The 18,484-nt window shown below is 37.4% G+C and overlaps 2 protein-coding genes across 9 annotated transcripts in view; one reads left to right on the top strand and one right to left on the bottom strand.

Annotated features, from left to right (window-relative positions):
• Positions 1-6,201, bottom strand: part of NIF3L1 (NGG1 interacting factor 3 like 1) — a 35,463-nt gene extending 29,262 nt beyond the window's left edge. For 2 of the 7 annotated variants that reach the window (XM_045198038.3, XM_045198037.2), the window contains exons 1-4: positions 6,082-6,200; positions 3,783-4,243; positions 2,833-2,995; positions 174-300 (exon numbers count right to left, since the gene is read on the bottom strand). In XM_045198038.3, the coding sequence (XP_045053973.2) occupies positions 174-300; positions 2,833-2,995; positions 3,783-4,218 (726 nt within the window). In that variant the 5' untranslated portion in view covers positions 4,219-4,243; positions 6,082-6,200. Of the gene's footprint in view, positions 1-173; positions 301-2,832; positions 2,996-3,782; positions 4,244-5,333; positions 5,481-6,081 lie in introns of all 7 variants that reach the window. The other 5 variants (XM_024563751.3, XM_071220685.1, XM_024563749.4 and 2 more) reach the window with 5 other exon arrangements.
• Positions 6,202-6,228: 27 nt separating this feature from the next.
• Positions 6,229-16,025, top strand: PPIL3 (peptidylprolyl isomerase like 3). Of its 2 annotated transcripts, XM_024563753.4 has the most exons (7): positions 6,229-6,525; positions 7,035-7,104; positions 8,229-8,303; positions 9,580-9,673; positions 10,083-10,150; positions 13,465-13,583; positions 15,634-16,025. In XM_024563753.4, the coding sequence occupies exons 2-7, from the start codon at positions 7,102-7,104 to the stop codon at positions 15,758-15,760; spliced, it is 486 nt and encodes a 161-aa protein (XP_024419521.1). In that variant the 5' UTR covers positions 6,229-6,525; positions 7,035-7,101; the 3' UTR covers positions 15,761-16,025. The 2 variants fall into 2 exon arrangements, with proteins under 2 accessions (XP_024419521.1, XP_024419522.1); XM_024563754.4 differs by lacking the exon at positions 8,229-8,303 and having other exon boundaries at positions 6,233-6,525.
• The last annotated feature ends 2,459 nt before the right edge of the window (positions 16,026-18,484 follow it).

The raw sequence follows: 18,484 nt of genomic DNA, 5'->3' as shown, positions 1-18,484 counted from the left end.
CCAACATTATTCTATTCCTGGAATGTCTCCCTTTCTGAATATACTTTCCAGGGACTATGCCCTCATCATCACTTTGTACTTCTTCAGATAACAGTTAATAGCCTATTGATCTAACAATTTGCAAGTGAATTTGCCAAACAAAAATGCTCAGCGATATAAGATATTTTTATTACCTTTTCCAGTGACAGAATTTCAGTCTTCTGATAAAGCTGACTGTTCTGGGAAAGAAAAGCTACCACCTGCACCAATGCCTGCTGACTACAATTCAAACTGATCCGTGTTTGTTCTTCATCATCAGTCCTAGAAAAAAAGTCACTCACTGTTTAGGATAAATATAAACAAAATGTATTTTAAATAATCTGTCTTTTACAATCTCCTACAATAGATTAGATTTATATGGAATTTAGGATTTAATCTGAAACCAAATTATTTTCTAGAATAGTGTTTCTCAAACTTTAGAATGCACCAAAATTACCTTGTAATTTAAATCACAGGCTGCTGGGCCCTACCCCAAGTTCTGATTCAGTAGGTCTAGGTGGAGTCTGAGAATTTACTGTTCTAGCAAGTTCCCGGTGATGCTGACGTTATTGACCCAAGGACCTCACCTTGAAATCACTGCTCTAACTGTTCTTAACCCAGTCATGGATTGCCTCCTAAAATGACAGCTGCTGGACCCTTTTACAGATCCAGTGAAACACAACATATGAATGGGGTGAGGCAAACTGCATTCTTTTTAAAGCCCTGGAAAAGTTAATTTTCAAACATCACTGCATACAAGAATTTCCTGGACAGATCCTCAGGAAAACCCCATTTTAATTACATAGACCTGGGATGAAGCCAAAAATCTACATTTTTCATAAGTACCCTATTAACAATGATGCAAGTGTTCCCTGAATCACCCTTTGAGAAGCAATGTTGTAGAGCCTTTCCAGAAAGACCGGCATCAAGAAAGTTTTGGCCCTGGCTGGTGAGGGTCAGTGGACAGAGTGCCAGCCTGCAAACTGAAAGGCTGCCGGTTCCATTCCTGGTCAGGGCACATGAGTTGGGGTGTGCAAGGGGCAACCGATCTGTTGATACCTCTCTCCCTGTCTTTCTTCCTTCCTCACTTCCTACTCTCTTTGGAAAAGGGCGGGGGGGAAAAATATTTTTTAAAGAAAGTTTTGTATTTAATCATAAACTCTAAATATAAAATTCTATTGTAGAACTAAATGGCACCTTAAAATATAATCTGGACGTGTAGTTGTCAATACTGTAATCATCTGTGGAGCTTTGAAAATAAAAAGCAAAAAAAAAATGACTGGGCCCGACTGATAGTAAAATCCAGATACTACCTGTAATACAGTAAAACCAGAACCAAACTAAATATGCACCAGTTTTTTTTTTAAGTCCATCAGTAAGGAAGAGGAATGCTTAAAGAATCGACAGTACATCCGTAAGAAACATTACTCAGCAGTTAAAGAGATCTTATATACCTACATGGAAAGATCTCTAAGATATCTTGTTAGTAAAAAGTTAAATACATCCTACTATTTAATTAAGAGAACAATGAATAAAACAAAACTATACAGTTCTTCATGTCTTTATATGAGCTTGGAAAGATCCCCACTTTTCTGAAAGCAAGGAAAAAGGTGGTTTGAGTTGAAGATACTGGGACTGAGTAGAAGGGACAAGGAGGATTTTTGTACTGTTTAATTTTTTTATGCTTTACTTGTATAATTTTCTTTTAATGTCAGCACTTACACAGTATTTCAATATGGTAAAGGAAATCCATGACTAGAATCTATGCAAAATCCTATAAATAATTGTTCTTGAGATTCTTGAAATTCTCCAGTGCTGTTAGAGGACATTTGCAATGGTTTTACTATGAGATATCTACACTTAAGCAACTCATCAAAAAAAGTCACTTTTTGGTATAGCCTGACAGAGTTCCATTTTATTAAAAAGTCATTATATTTATCTGTTTTTTAAACAATTATTAAATCCTAGGTTTGTATAACTTGTCTTTCTAAAAATTTTATTTTATTTATTTTGAGAGCGAGAGGGAGGGAGAAAGAGAGGGCAAGAAACACTGATTGGTTCTCTCACACACCCCAGCTGGGAATTGGGCCCACAACCCAGGCATGTGCCCTAAGAATAGAACCATCAACCTTTTGGTCCACAGGCCGACACTCAATCCACTGAGCCACACTGGCCAGGGCTAACTTATCTTTTATAGGATAAATTAACTGAAAAGAAAATCTCCTATGAGGCAACATTTTGGTACCTGTCCTAAATAAATAAATGCCTCTTATGAGAGGCACTGTTACATATTTCTCCTTTAAAGGGCTTGGGAATTGCTGATTTGCTGGGAACTGATAAAAGTAAACCCATGTTATCAGTATGTCACCAGGTTTTATCTATATACAGAGGAGCCTCAGAGGTATTGTGCTTTTTTATAAAATGAAGGCAAGACCCTCCACCTGCAAAAAGATTACAACTCACTTTTATTACTATACTCCGTTATGCTTGTCTGGACCCAAACCCACAGTATCTCCGGGGTATGCCTATACCCTAAAGTAAAAACAACTACTTTTCACCATTACCAGGAATGTGAGAAATACGTATATGATACATGCAGTGTAGTCCCTCCTATCCAGGAAATAGTGTTATCATTATTATTTTCAAAAGCTCCTGTAGTTCTCCTCCTTGAGGACCCAAATGAGAAGCACACAGTTTTGTAAACCCATGCCAGAGAAAATAATTTGTTTCAAACCTCAGTGCCAGAATTACAGAATTTGTAAGGAAGATCCTTAACAAATAAATATTCACCAAAAAAGAGAAAAATATACTGACCTAGCAGAAAAAGAGGTGACAGAAACACCTGAAATTCCTTTCACTGTAGAAATGACTTTGTTCAGGTCCTGGGTGTGGTCAATATTAAATTCTACTCTATGTGTTCCCTCTGTTGGGTAGTTAGGTGCTTTGGAAGGATGTATGGGCCTGGAGGTGCAAACTCCTAGAAAAAAATTGTAGGAAAACGGAGTTTTTGTGGTCTTTTTAAATTAAAAAGGTAATCTATTATGGGCAAAACATAAAAATTAGTATTCTTTTAAAAGTTCATTCTCAGATGCTTATACACTATATACACACACACATATATATCCATTACACATACATCCAACAGTACCCAAAATGAGGGATTTAATACAGATACACAAAATCAAATGTATTTTCAGAATTATTTTCCAGGAGACTCTTAAATATCAAAAACATTTGGACAAGACAGACTCAGGGTGCAAATGCTCATATCCACCTGACTACATCAATCCAGATTATATCCTGATAAAAGCTTCAGGCCAAAAATGAGTGAGTAAACTAAAAAGACTTATTAAAAATAAAGCTAAAACACATATGCTGAATTCCCTCATTGAAACTCTGATGTCTATTTGAGTGATATATTAAGTATATTCTGGAGAAGCCTGAGCTTTCAATTCAATTTAACAAGCACTTTGGAGTACTTAAGTGGTAGGTAACTGTACTACATGAGTCAGGAATCAAAGCTGAGTGGAGCAGTGAGGATTTCCTATGTTCTCCTTATTCATGAACAACAATAATAATAATTTTATTTTTCAAATTCAATTTAACTGCCAGATTTCAGCAACATTATTTTTAAATATATTATGTAAACATAGAATAATGGTCCCACACCTAAAGCAGTTAACATTCTACTGCAAAGACATTCTAAAATTTCAAAGTATTTATAGGCAAAAATATGACACATGACAGACAAAGAGGCTTCTCACCAAGCCCTTTAGCCAACCAGCTGTTGACTCCCTGGGGTGCAGCATCATAGGCTGTGTGAGGAGAATAAACAGCGACTCTGTTCTCTAGAGCCCGGATCACCAGGCGCTCCTTCCAGGTTTTCCAGGTTATGTGTTTCATGGGTCGGAAAATAGGTGGATGGTAGGAGAGAATGAAATCAGCCTTTTTTTGCAGCGCCTCCTCCATCACTTGTTCGGTCAAGTCATTGGTCAGGAAGAGTGTGTTTATAGTGTGTGGTGGGCTTGGTTCCACCAGTAATCCAACATTGTCCCAACTCTCAGCAAATGAGAGGGATGCAAAGTCATTCAAGGAGGAAAGGAGAGCCTTCAAATCCATGTATGAACAGGAAGGATTGTGGATCAGGGATTGAACAAGCCGCACTGTTGTGGGGAGCTGCCGTATGTGAGATGGCAACATGCAGAAATCAGGTAAAATTGAGTATCTGAAGTCAAAATACAGAAAATGGTACAAATGTACACTTTGGGCCTGGACCTTTGCAAAACATGAGCAAAGGAGCTACAGTCATACATACCTGGTTTCAGATACTGCCTCTGCCACTTACCAGCACACGGTATTTTAGGTAAGTTATTTAACCTTTCTGAGCCTGCTTCCTCATGTATAAAATGGAAACACTACAACCGACTTTACAGACCGTCCAGGAGCAAATGGATTAATATGTATGAGTCACCTGTCACAATCCTGGTACACAATACACAAATGTTTACCACGTTCTCCCCAGCCCCTACCACACCCTTGTTCTTGTTCTTCTCATCCCCATTTCAACCTCTCTCCTGACCTCTCCATTTCTCTAAATATTACCCTCCCTTCCAAATCCCCTTCAACTTTCTAAATAAAGCCTTTCTTGACAAACCTTCCTTTTCAGTGTCTCCCTCTTCCCTGTCTGGCCCCATTCTGCCCTTGCACCCTGATATTATATTCCTGTCTGTCTGTCTCCCCAGTATACTACTGCTACCGGAAAACAGGAACTATCCTTTATGTATCTCAGTATCACCAACACAGGCCAGCACTAAATGCTTACTGCACACACTGACAGTCCCCCTCCCACATCACAGCAGAATTTGGAGTTCAGGTGGTATATATTAGTATGAAAAAGTACTTTATCAAAAAAAATAACAATATATATAAATCGTTAAGTGCTTCATAAGATACACAGACATGTCACTGCAAGTGGGTAGGGTCAAGGCAGGAAAAGGCAGAGCTGCTGCCTCTGAACCAACACCTGCTACACGAAGGCTAGGCTCTAAGGTGGCAGAGTGCCCTCTGGACAGGGTGCCCTCTGTAAGCCCTCTAGACAGTTGTATCCACAAAAGATAACACCGGCAACTCCATTCTTAAAATTGGTATCCACGAACACTTAGTTTTTGAAGAAAAGCAATTCATACTATAGTATGCACAATAATTAAAGAGAAAGCACAGCCAGCTGTAAATTTAAATATTCATAATCCAATGATTTCAAAAGCAATTTTTAAAACATTTCTACAGCTAAAATATTTAATATGAGATGTGGGTACTTATTCAATATATGATTTGAAGTGATGTGGCGCCTCTGTTAACCAGTCGGGCCTAGGGTCCAGGAAGATCGACTAAAGTCCTTATACTACTTTCACTTTCCATATTTCACGTCCTGATAGTATTCCACTCTCCAAACTCTTCTAAATCTGGCAAGACCGAAAGTGAAACTTTAGTGGGCCATCCATCCCTGTGTTACTTATTGTTACATTTGAAAGAGCCCTTGTAATTAACAGAACGCCCCTCATTTCAGATTAGGAAACGAGTCGCTTGATGCCAGTTAACAATGGGAGGCGGCGCGGCATGTTGAATAAGAGCACCGACTCTAAAACCATACTGACCTCCCACAGCCACAGACAGCTGTGTAACAAACTTAGACCTCTTAAGAACTGGAAATGCCAGGCTCATGGTGTCACATGATTTAAACGTAAAGCTGGGGACAATACGTGACCTACAGTCAGCACAGTTTGTTTCGAAGTAGGTCCCACTTTACAGCCTGCAAACTGCACCTTTTTACAATCCCCCGCCTACATTCAGGCCATTGCCGTGATAATGAAGAGCGAGCCCAGGTGGCAGAGCCGGTGAGCCCTTGACTCAAGGCCCCTACTCCAAGCGTCCCGTGCTCTCATGCGGCAAACCAGTTTTCTGCCGCCATCTCCTCTCCTGCCCCCTGTTGAGGGAGCACTACGAAAACAGCCACAGCCTACAGGAACCACGGCCCGCAGTAAACTTAAAAAGCTCAAGACTCACCAGACCTGGAAAGACTCTTCGAGCGTCACTTCCAAACCGCGCGGTACCTCAAAGCATTGTGGGAGTAGGCTGGGGAGAGGAGCGGGACGGAAGTGGTCCTTCCCATTTTACCGCTGAGCCCGAGGAACCGCTAGAGGTTGCCTAAAGTAGTTCCGGGTCAGGAGTCTTGTGCTAGTGATGTTAAAGGAGCTTCCTTTCACTGTCAAAAGTGTTCCCGGTGGAGATAAATTATATCGTATCCCTAGTTCTTATTTGTCTTGGTTTGAGCTAGAAGAGGGGCGGCGGCGAAGGCGAGCCCGCGAGAGGCGTTCTCTCTAATGGGTCCGGTGCTCGGCTTCCGGTGGCCTGAAGAAACTAATTTCGAATCTACACACCTTTGGGGGGCATCTGCAATTCACCTTTTCTGAAAGTTTTAGCAACAGCTGTGCTTACCGAAGTGGGCAAGTAAGTATGGAGTAATGTGCTCATTCTTCATGGACTTGGAGAGCGTTTGACTTGGAGGGGTGTTTTAGTTCTTGGGCTAATCCAAGTGAGTTCAGGATGGAGAAGGTGATGTTGAAAACACACTTAAATTAATAAAGTAGGTGGTATATTAGAGATAAGTGTTATGGGGAAAAGAAAATAGGGAAAGTACTAGGATCCAGGCATTTTAAAATAGAGTTGTCAAGTCCCTGAGACCTGACTTGGGAGCCAAGAGACCCAAGGGCGTAATGTATGATGGTCAGCTTGTTGGAGGACTTGCAAGAAGGCTCTTGAAGAGTGAACAGGGGAAGTAGGAGGTTGAGAAGCTTAAGTCGGGTAGCATCTCTTCATCACTTCCATGACCGGAGTTTTATTACTTGGGGGAGGGGGCTGCTCTTCGAGACTTTCTCTTTTACATATGCAGTAAAAATAAGCATGTATGAGGTAAGAGAGAAAAATGAACTTAATTATTTTTTCTTTTGGGAATGGAGATTCGTTTTTGAGCTTCTCTCGTTAAGACTGTGAGAAATTAAGTAACAGTAACCATCAAGAAGAAAAATGGTAAGTTTTATAGAATTCTTATGACTGTCTTTCATTATAAATAATTTTTAGAAATTCAGTCAAGGGAAATAAAACTGCATGGAAATATCAATGGCAAGACAGGGAAGTGATAAGCTATAGAAGCATACAGTGAAAAATGGTTCACAACAAAAAGCAAAACTACTTTTTTAATTTATATTTTCACTTAAAACTCGCAGAATTTACCTTTTATAGAAAAAGATTGATTACAGGGTAGATCTAGATGAAAATGGGGAGGAGGAGGAGCAGAAGGGTATAGCCCAGGTGTTGAAATTATAATTGGAAACTTTTGCTCTGTATCTAAGGTGGGCAGCTTGAGCTGGAAGTAGACAGCAACTAGAATAATGCCCCCCCCCCCCCCCGACACACAAACTTCTGCTTTGTGTTTTCAACCTGGCCATACTCTCTGACAGCTAGATACTATTATAATAAGAAGAGAAATGTAAAAGGAAGCCCCAAAATAATAATTTTCCTTCTTCCTGCAAAGGGATTACAAAAGGAGCATTCAAGCTACCAGAGTAACAGATAAAGCAAACAAAAAGCCAGAATAAAGAGAACCAAGAAAAAAAAGTACTGTGGTTACCTCTGCACATTTAGATTCTAGAAACATGGATTTTTTTATGTCCTGTCTTTAGTTGAGAAAGGAATAATTTTTTAACCCTGTCACTCATTATTAAATTACATAAGGGAAATGGTGAAAATTGTTTCACAAGTCATTCTCTTACCATTTTCAGTAAACATTAATGATGGTGAATGCCATTTAAATAAATAGTTCTGACATTACAGTTGTTTTTATTTTTACTGTTGAAAAATTCAAACTTAAAATAATTACTTCCATCACAATATTTGCTCCTTAATTTTTAGCATAAATACCACTTTAACCTAACCTTTATATTTATCTTCTGGAGTTTTTTTCTACTGATGAAGTAAATATTGAAGGAATACAACTTGATTTCTCAGAGCTGCTGTGTGGACAGGTCTTCTCTGAAACAGTATTTCTATTTTTATTTAGATTGTCATCTTTAATATCTAGTTAGGGAAATCATACAGTGCATAAAGTCCCCTGAAGAAACCTCATTTGTTCTTGCATTCTTTCTCCTTTTTAGTCGGTAACACTGCATACAGATGTAGGTGATATTAAAATAGAAATCTTCTGTGAGAGGACACCCAAAACCTGTGAAGTGAGTACCGTCATGTACCAATTAAAAAATGAGTTAATGAAACAGGATAACCATTTTGAAATTAAATAATTTTAAAAATCAACAACATCCAAAAAAAGGAAAAAAAACCCACTTTTGTATAAAACCATTGTCAGGAAAAACCAGCCATCATAATTTCTGGCTTAATTTCCAATTACCCTTCCTGATGTCGAAGGGTAGATAGACTGGCTGGTATCTTTTTATTCTGGCTCATTTTTTCATAGGAAATATAAGTAATCATTAGATATCAGGTAAGAGAACTGTCTCTTACATTATTTCACTTGTTTAAATGACAAGGATAGAAGGAAGAAGAGTCAACTATATATATATACACATATATATATCGTTCAACAGCTACTTATGAAATTCTGTCTTGAAAGTGTCTGGGAATACAATGATGAACAAGAGACATTAGCTCTCGTGGAGCTAATGTTCTAGGTGAGAAGATAGGCAGGGGGTGGGGGGAGATTTATTCTAGAAAAAAAGTAATTGTAGATGGTAATAATGCCTTGAAGGTAATAAAATATTGAAATAGAGAATAACGGGGGCTTTGGCTGGTGTGGCTCAGTGGATTGAATGCCAACCTACAAACCAAAGAGTTGCTGGGTTGATTCCCAGTCAGGGCACGTGCCTGGGCTGCGGGCCAGCTCCCCAGGAGAGGGTAAGTGAGAGGCAACCACACATTGATGCTTCTTTCTCTTTCTCCCTCCCTTTCCCTCTATCTAAAAATAAATAAATAAATAAATAAAATATTTTAGAGAGAGAGAGAGAGAGAGAAATGGGGAATTATTTAAAAGAAGCTGAGGGCGGGCCTAGCCAAGATATTGATACTTAAACTGAGTATGAAAGGTAATGAAGGCATCTCCATGAAAAGATATATAAAAAGAACATTCCAGGTATAGAGATAGCAGGTACAAAGACCTCAAGATGCGAAAGCCCATCTCTTTGGGATGAATTTTCAGAAGGCTGATGGGGTTAACACAGTAAGCAACATGGAAGAGGTCATTATCATATGATATGTAGAGGTAGGCGAGGTCATGTAGGACTTATTAGGTCCTGCTTAGGAGTTTGTATTTTATTCCAAAAACTGAAGGAAGCCTTTAAGGTGCTTTGGGCAGGGAAGCAACATCATCCAAAGTAATGCCTAAAAGACATAGTTTAAATATGCTGTTATAGTGTTTTCAGTAAATACAGTTAATTCTTTATCTTAAGTGTTTCTGCTACATCATTTCTCAATCATTATTTTTACTCTCTTCAGAATTTCTTGGCTCTTTGTGCCAGTAATTACTACAATGGCTGTATATTTCATAGAAATATAAAGGGCTTCATGGTTCAAACAGGAGATCCCACAGGTAAGTTCCTCCATTAAAATATAGAGAAGTGGGTATATAGTGTGAAGAAGGGGGGTAGACAAAGAACAGAAAAATAAAAGCATGTAGAGTTTTTCTAATTGGTCTATCTTATAATAACAAGCAATTTTTAAGCTGAAGCTACTAGCAACTAGCTCTAAAATATGAATGATAATGATAAGGAGGGTTTTTTATAGAGATATTTTATTTTTCTGGTTTATAAAATGAAATTTGAGGAAGAGCGGGCTTATCTAAATGGTAATGAGAAAGAATACAATAAAAAATAGACAAGAAAAGAGAGGATGAATCACATTTTATTTATATTTAAAGAGTTATACTTTAAACCAGCCCTTAAGTTTTAGAAAATAAACCCATTCTCTATTTAGCTACTTTTATTTGTTTTGTAATACAGGTACTGGAAGAGGAGGTAACAGTATCTGGGGCAAGAAATTTGAGGATGAATACAGTGAATATCTTAAGGTACATCCCCAATGCTTCAAAATTATTTTCTCATGTCATGTATACACTTGGAAACTTTGATACATATGTTGTAGTAACACAAGTTAACATCATTAGTAAACAGATATACATTTTTTTTTTTTGGAGTTTCTGCACACCTGATAAATGATATCAGAGAGAAAATATAAATAGCAGGTCTAGCCTAAAATATATTCTGGAATCTCACCATCACATGGATCTTGATATTAAATGAGCTCATCTTTGGGTCCAGCCTGAAATGTTTAATCAGTAATATATTGTACTGAAGGTGCTTAATGTCTCACTGTAAAATTCATACTGAATGACATGAACCACTAGCCTTTTTTGAGAGTGGGGAGGAAAGACTATTAGACCTTCTGGCTGCAATATTGCCGTTATCAATCTCCAACTTTTATCATCATCTGTTGGATGTTTGAATATTCCTTTATTAATGTTACTTAATGTCTACAGTAGAGCTCTGTGAGATTAAAGAGAAGTACATATAAATATTTCTTTATCATGTTAAAATTAGGGATTTTTATCATCTTTATCATATTTTTTCTAAAACTACTTCTTTATTTTTTTTAAAGATTTTATTTATTTATATTTTTTAGAGAGAGGGGAAGGCAAAGAGAAAGAGAGGGAGAGAAACATCAATGTGTGGTGGCCTCTCGCTTGCCTCCTGCTGGGGACCTGGCCTGCAACCCAGGCATGTGCCCTGACTGGGAATCAACCCGGTGACCCTGTGGTTTGCAGGCCCATGTTCAATCCACTGAGCTACACCAGCCAGGGCTTTCTAAAACTTTAAAAGAATTTTCTTGTATTTTTTTCCTAAAGTTAAAAAAACAATGCATGTCTATTTAAAAAAAATCAGTTCAACTTTCTAGAAATAATATCCATTAACACTTCATTATGTAGTCTTTTAAGCTTAGTATCTGTATAGAATGATAATTTTATAATTAGAAAAAAGAGACAAATTCCCCTCAATCAGCAATTTAGTATATTATGTTTCAGTTACATTAAAATATACCCTGGACATTTTCTGAAAAAAAATTTATTGCAGTGTTTATCTCTGAATGGTCAGACTAGGAGTAATTTGTTTTATGTTTTTGCTTTTCTATTATAAAGAGATACTACCTTTGTTATAGGAATTGAGGTTAGGAGGTAGTAAATTATTTACAAAGTCATCCTTTTCCTGAATTAGAAAGAAAACCTTTTAGGCACTAATTAATGATAGCTTTCATAACACTCATCTGTAATCCTATACTAGTGGTTTTCAACCTTGGCTGTTACAGACTCAACAGTAAGTTTTAAAAATATAGGGCCTTATCTTTAAAACAGTAAGTTTTAAAAATTAGGGCCTTACCTACTCTTACCCACAAATATAGAGAAAAATAGTCAGTAGGACTAATTAGGACCTTGATTATATTTTAAGGTTCCCTGTTGATTCTCAAAGCAGCCAGGATTAGAATAACTATTTTATATATCAGAGTTGAGGATGTGTTTGAATATTTGCATACCCTGACCCAGCAATTCCTTTCCCAAGTGTTTACCCTAGAAAACATGTATATGTGCATCAGGAAACATGTAAAAAAGTGTTCCTAGAGTAGTATTTTAATAGCAAAGAGCTAGAAACAACCCAAATGTCTATTGATCATAGAATGGACAAATTGTAGTATATCCAGGAGTGAAATATACAGCAGTAAAAAATCAGAACTACAGCTACATATACATGTAGGAACCTTAGAAACAAAATAAGTATAGAGAATATTGCCTAGTGGAAAATAGTATGATACTATTTTATAGGGCTCAGAAACAAGGAAAAGGAAACAATACAGTTGACCCTTGAACAATGTAGGGGTACCTACACTCCTTGTGTAGTTGAAAATCCATGTATGACTTTTATCCCTTAGTATCCATGGGGCATTGGTTTTAGGATACCCCCACCCCAACCCTGTGGGTACCAAAATCCAAGGATGCTCAAGTCTCTTATGTAAATTAAGGGACTGTGTATGCAATGCATAGAGTTCTTTCTCCAAATCTGCAGACCAACCGCAGATTTAAGAAAATATGTGTATAAGTGAATCCACATAATTCACACCCATGTTCAAGACCCATACAGGAATCAAGTGTATATTGTGTAGGCATGTGTAAAGACATTAGAATAGTGTCTGGAGAAGCTAAGGTACTACATGAGAGGAGCACAGAAACATATGCAAGTTTACTCAATTTTAATTCTTAAAGCTTAGAAATAAGTTAATGGTACTTGCTTTATTACAAATGGTATATATATTCTTGTGTGTATCAAAGGTTACATTTGATTGGTAGTCACCTTTTAAGGAGACAATAAAGCATTAATATCTTGATGTAGCTGCATCTATTATACATTGATATTGCTAAAAGTGTTGTATGTACTTCTCCAAAGTGAAAAAGAAATTAATTGGGGAATACATATCTCTGTTGCTTGTCTCATTAGTATCCCTGGTAAATAACTAAAGATAGAGTAATCATTAAAGTTATTTATAGTGCATTTTTATATTGAGGCACCTCCCTGTAACATGGGTCTGTCATGTCTTCAATCTTATCAGTAAAGTCTTTTAATTCCTGTACACAGTCCCTTGTATAACAAATAGTATCACAAATATTGAGCTGGAAGAGACCTTGCTTAGATCATCTAGTCCTGGGGTTATGAACTAACTGCCAATGGGCGGAAGATCCATAGATGCATTCTCTATGGCCATTAGTTAAAAAAAAATTTTAATGCCATTAGGCAGGAGATATATTATTCGTCTAGCCAGACTCCATCACTCCCTAATGTTTACATTCTGCCCATTTATCAATTCATTATCTGCTGACCCTTGTGAGCATTTGAATTATGAATGAACCCCAGAACTGGTCCAACCTCCCTAGTTTTACAGATAAAGAAATTAGCCAGAGTCCAGTGTATGTGTGAAGAGATTATGGGGATTTTGGTTTTATTGTCTGCCTGATCATTTCATACCAGCACACTGTTCCTTAATATAAACGTAAGGAACAGTGCTAAAAGTGGTATTGCTAAAAGTGTTTGTGACTATACTTCTCCAAAGTGAAAATAAAATTAATTAGGGGATACGATTTGATATGTAAACAATTTACACATAAGTTTTCAGAGATAACGATAATACAGCAACTGAACATTTGGGTTTGCCCAAGTAGAAACTGTTTAAATGTTTTCTTGGTTCCTTAAATATTGGGAAGTTAAAGAATGCGCGTCTTGTTTCAGTTCTGTACTTGGAATATTTGTTTAAAAACACAATACTTTGGTCTAACTTTTTCAGCACAATGTTAGAGGTGTTGTATCTATGGCTAATAATGGCCCAAATACCAATGGATCTCAGTTTTTTATTACCTATGGCAAGCAGCCACATTTGGACATGAAATACACAGTATTTGGAAAGTGAGTATTCTGGTTATGGTTTTCTTCTTTGGAATTTCATTGTAAGAGATGCATAGGAGTGGCTGTGATAGTAGCATAACTAATACTGAAAGAGCAGTACGAGAACTAAACATAGCTGGAATTTAAGTCTACCACTTACCAGCCCTGTGACCTTGAGAAGTTATAACCTTGCTGCACCTCAATTTCTTGATTTTGTAAAAGAGGGGCTAATAATTTTTTTCAGATTCATTATGCAAATTAACAGTAATGTGTCTGTTTTCACTGAGAATAGCATTTTGCAGCAACTAAGAGATCTGAAAAACTGTGGCTTAAACAAGATGGACTGGGGTGGTGTCACCAATGTTCTAGGTGCCTCTGTCTTCCTTCTCAACTGTCTTTTGCTTCTACCCAAGCTGACCACATGATCGTAATATGGGCAGCACAGCTCCAGACGTCTGTGTTCCAGGCAGACTGAAGGAGTAAAGGCAAACGGTGCCTGTGCAGCTGAGTCTGCCCCTTTTTAAAGACTTTTCTTAAAAGACCCAGAACTTTGCAATGTGGCCATCCTTACCTACAAAGAAGAGTAGGAAATGTTTTTCAGCCAGGCTCTCAATGAAATGAGGTTTCTGTAAGAAAGGGAAACTGGATCCTAGGGAGGTATTTAGCAATCTCTGGCAGAATATCCATTATAAAGTTTACCTGGGAGCTGCTTTTATAAATCAGCAGGCTGTCAATTTCTCTGTTTATTCAACAAATATTTACTATGCTCAACAAACTAAGGCACAGTTCTAGAGTTTGTTTTATTTAATAATTTGAATGCCAAGTTAGGCTAATTAAAAATAGAAGACTACAACTTTCTTTTTCATTCCTTATACATGTCTAATTTAGAGTATTAACAATTAATGAAATATTACAGCCTGTAGAATTCTTTGTGTGTGTGTAAGTAATCCAGATTCCCTTCCTTTTATTTTCTCCCTTAACCCACTGTCAGAATTACTGATCAGTAATTACCAGGACTTATCGTACTAGAATTGTGACAAAACTGTAGAGTTTAGAACAAAGATTCTTAACCTTAGGTCCATTAACTTCTTGAAATTGTGTATTTTGTTTACACGCATATTTTTCTGGGAAGATGGCATATAGCTTTCCACTAGTTCTTGAAAGGGCCATGTCCCTGTTACTTGACTTAACTTAGCTCAGTTTGCATGCTCTTATGTGCCTGAGATCTGTTTCCTGTATCCTCTGTTTCTCTTACTGACCTAGAAGGTGGGAAAGCCTTTAAAACTTATAATTTAAAGGCCTTAATTGTCATACGTTTGGGAGTAAAATCAAAAGGTTTTGGTTACAGTATCATTTTAGTGGAGTCCCAAAACTGAATGTAAATACATAATATACATATAGTTTGAGAATTGACTTGAGTTGCACTAAGAGGTATAATCTAAAAAGCCACCTTTTTTTAAGCAAATGTTTTAAACTAACTTCAGAACATATTTGAAGGCTAGCTCTCAATATTTCTTTTTTTTAATGGAAATATGAAGGGATCTTGCTGCAACTGGGCTTAATTGTTCATTTTCTCTTCTATTTTTATTATTACTTTTTGTTATTGTCCAAAAGCAAAAATTCAAAACACCATATATAAGCAATCAAGTACAAAGCAATCAAAGGTCCCACTTAAGGACCTTCAGTGTAGGGCAGTATTTATAATAATAGTGTCATCCTTACATACTTTCTCTGGGTATTTCCTGTAGCAAATAAAATCTGACTAGTTAGTTATATTGGCCCCATTGTAGTATACTGTATAAATGGGGCAGAATACAATGTTTAGGTACTTTGGTTGGAATATTCCTACCCATTGCTATTGTTGTCTAAGGGCATAAAAACAAATTTTTGTTTCTGAATTTTGGCCCATATCTATGGTAGAAAATGAAATCAATATTTTATTGTACACTCAACTAGGGAATTCAAAGAACTATGAGACATGGTCCTTTTTTAAGGACACTATAATTGATATAGGTATTAGGATATTGTGTTTCAATCTGAGAAAATTTTCATTATCTTGTTTCTCTTTCAGGGTAATAGATGGTCTGGAGACTCTAGATGAATTGGAGAAGTTACCAGTAAATGAGAAGACATACCGACCTCTCAATGATGTGCACATTAAGGACATAACTATTCATGCCAACCCATTTGCTCAGTAGCTTTAATGGACATGGACAAATACTTGGCAAACTCTTTGAGGAACACACCTGTTGTGGTTTACCCAGTTTTAATTATGTCATAGATTGCATCATCCTACTTGTTTACAACTAAGTTCTTCTGAGTTAGTGGTACCAAAGGGAACCAAATAGCTTTTATTCCCATTCTTAGAGCACATTCTTTACTATAACTATTATCCAATGTATTTAAGTTTAGTTTTTTAAAAAACATTGTTTAATTTGTTACATAAAAACATTCATTTTTAAATGCTGAGCCTCAAATCAGTCATTTTGAGCGCCGTAATTATAAACTCCTACTATATCTAGTCCACATCGTGAAGTATCATTTTCCACTAATTGTTCACTTTGTGCAGTTAGAAAGAGGAAGGACAAGATAAAGAGAGGGTCTAGAAAGGTCATCCAATACATTTGCTATTTTATTTGGTGTTCAGATTTATAATAAAGACTCATACATAGCCTATACTCCAGTAAATACTCAGAATTTCCGAACTGATTTGCCCATGGAACATTTTTTTAAAGCATATCTTTTAAAATATTGCACGATAAAGTTCTACAGATGATCCATTTGAAAAATGCAATTAGTTTGTTAAGAACACCATTTATAGAGTTCTGGTATGTGTTTGAATCATAGCTTTGTCCCCTAGTAGTAACTTTAGGCAAATTAACATCTCTAACCTTCAGTTTCTTATTCATAAATAATTCCCCCATAGACTATTGTGACAACTTAAAAAAATAATGTGTGTAAAGCTTCTGGCACATACTATGTGTTCTGTATTAAGTAAGTGGAAGCTGCTCTGCTAACATTTCATCTTAACCAGAGGGCTCTTACCTAACCAGGGCATTTATCATCATTTATCTACCATTGATTCTATCAAGAACCATGTTCCACTTACTGCCTAGATTACCTTAATTAGATTTTGGGTATTCCTAAAACCAAACATATTTTGGTTTGTGTCATTTTTGCAGATGACTGATTTAAATGTTTTGGTTTTTTTCTTAACTACAATTTGAGAGTTAACTTGTAGTTGTCCTGTTGTTACCATTTACATATACATTCCACTAAAGTGAGGTGCCAATTATACTAATGTTCTCACATTTTGTTTCAGCCTTTTAATTATTTGTTTCTAGAATTAGTAATAAAGGCCCTTTTAGGCCAGAGTTTGTTTTGCCACTTCTTACACCTGGTATCTTCTCCAAACATGTCATTGAAGTTTTTGTCATCACTTTTAAAAGGCTTTTCCTGATTCTGCACTGACTGGCATTCTCCCGATTTTTATTCTAAAACCTGTCATTTTTAAAAGTAGTGTTAATATGGTCACTTTTTGGTTCTTAGAGCTCATTCTTATAAAGTCAGCTCTGTTATACCCATAAGGACCTCATACATAGGGAAGTATACTGGCTACCCACCCTGGGCATACTGTAGGCATGGTGAGGATCAAGATCAAGAACATTGCTTTCTGTTCACTCACACTGAGTTGACTGGTTCACACTAATCACGTTAGCGTTTGCTGACTGATATTCTGTGTTGTGTATTTAATAAACTACTAAGAAGACTAGAATATTGCTAATAAACCAAAATTCTCTTTAAAAGGAGAGGAATATGGTTCCCTGTCTAGATCAGAGGTTGGCAAAAAACAGGCTGGCCACACAACGTCTGTATATAAACAATGTCTTCTTGAAACTCAGCCCCATTCCTTTATGTATGTATTGTCTCCGGCTGGCTCATGCTACAACAGCAATATTGATTGGTTTTGACAGAGACCAAATGGCCCGCAAACCTAAAATATTTACTATCTGACCCTTTAAGAAGTTTGCCAACCCTTGATCTAGACTGACAAGAAACTGGGAGGCCCTGGCTGGTGGTGCTCAGTGGACTCAGTACTGGCCTTTGAAGGCCTGGGAGATGAGGGGAGGCCAGTTTCCCAGTCAGGGCACCCGCCTGAGTTGCAGGCCAGGCCCCCACTGGGGGGCGAGATAGAGGCAACCAATTGATGTCACACATTGATGTTTCTCTTCCTCTTTTCCCCTCTGTAAAAATAAATAAACCTTTAAAAAGAAAACTGGGAGAAAAAGGTGTGGCCTTTTGTCTGAGGCTTCTCTGGCTTGTAGATGTCCACCTGTCTTCACAAGGTCTTTCCCCATGTCCTAATCTAGACACCAGTCATACTGGATTAGGACCCACCCTGATGACCTCATTAAACCTTGTCAGTAAAGGCACTGTTTACAAAATACAGTCACATTGTGAGATAGTGAGGATTGATTTAAAATTAATTGGGGGAACATAACTCCCCAAACACTTAGCCCATACACAACGTGTACTAAAGAACACCCTTTTTCTTGTTTCTACCACTCACAAATACCTTTTAAAAAATATTCATTTGAGAGAGGAGAATGAGGGAGAAAAACATCCATCCATTGCCTCTGAAACGCCCTAATTGGGGACTAAACCTGCAAGCCAGTCACGTGCCCTGTCGGGAACCAAACTGCAACCTTTCCCGGGAGGACGCCCAACCCACTGAGCACCACCAGTCAGGGCACAAACACAATTTTTAATGAGCACAGGAAAGATTCTTCTCCCCAAATCTTGCAGTTGTCCCATCATCTCAACCCGACCCTGGCCAACAGGGACCGAAGTCTGCAACTCCCCACCGTCAACGAGTTGCTCTTGGGGCACGCCCCCCACAACTCCCCCGACAACGCACAGCC

The sequence above is a fragment of the Desmodus rotundus genome, chromosome 2 (genome assembly GCF_022682495.2).
Source record: "Desmodus rotundus isolate HL8 chromosome 2, HLdesRot8A.1, whole genome shotgun sequence".
Taxonomy (NCBI): Eukaryota; Metazoa; Chordata; class Mammalia; order Chiroptera; family Phyllostomidae; genus Desmodus; species Desmodus rotundus.
This window is presented reverse-complemented; position numbering and strand designations above follow the sequence as displayed.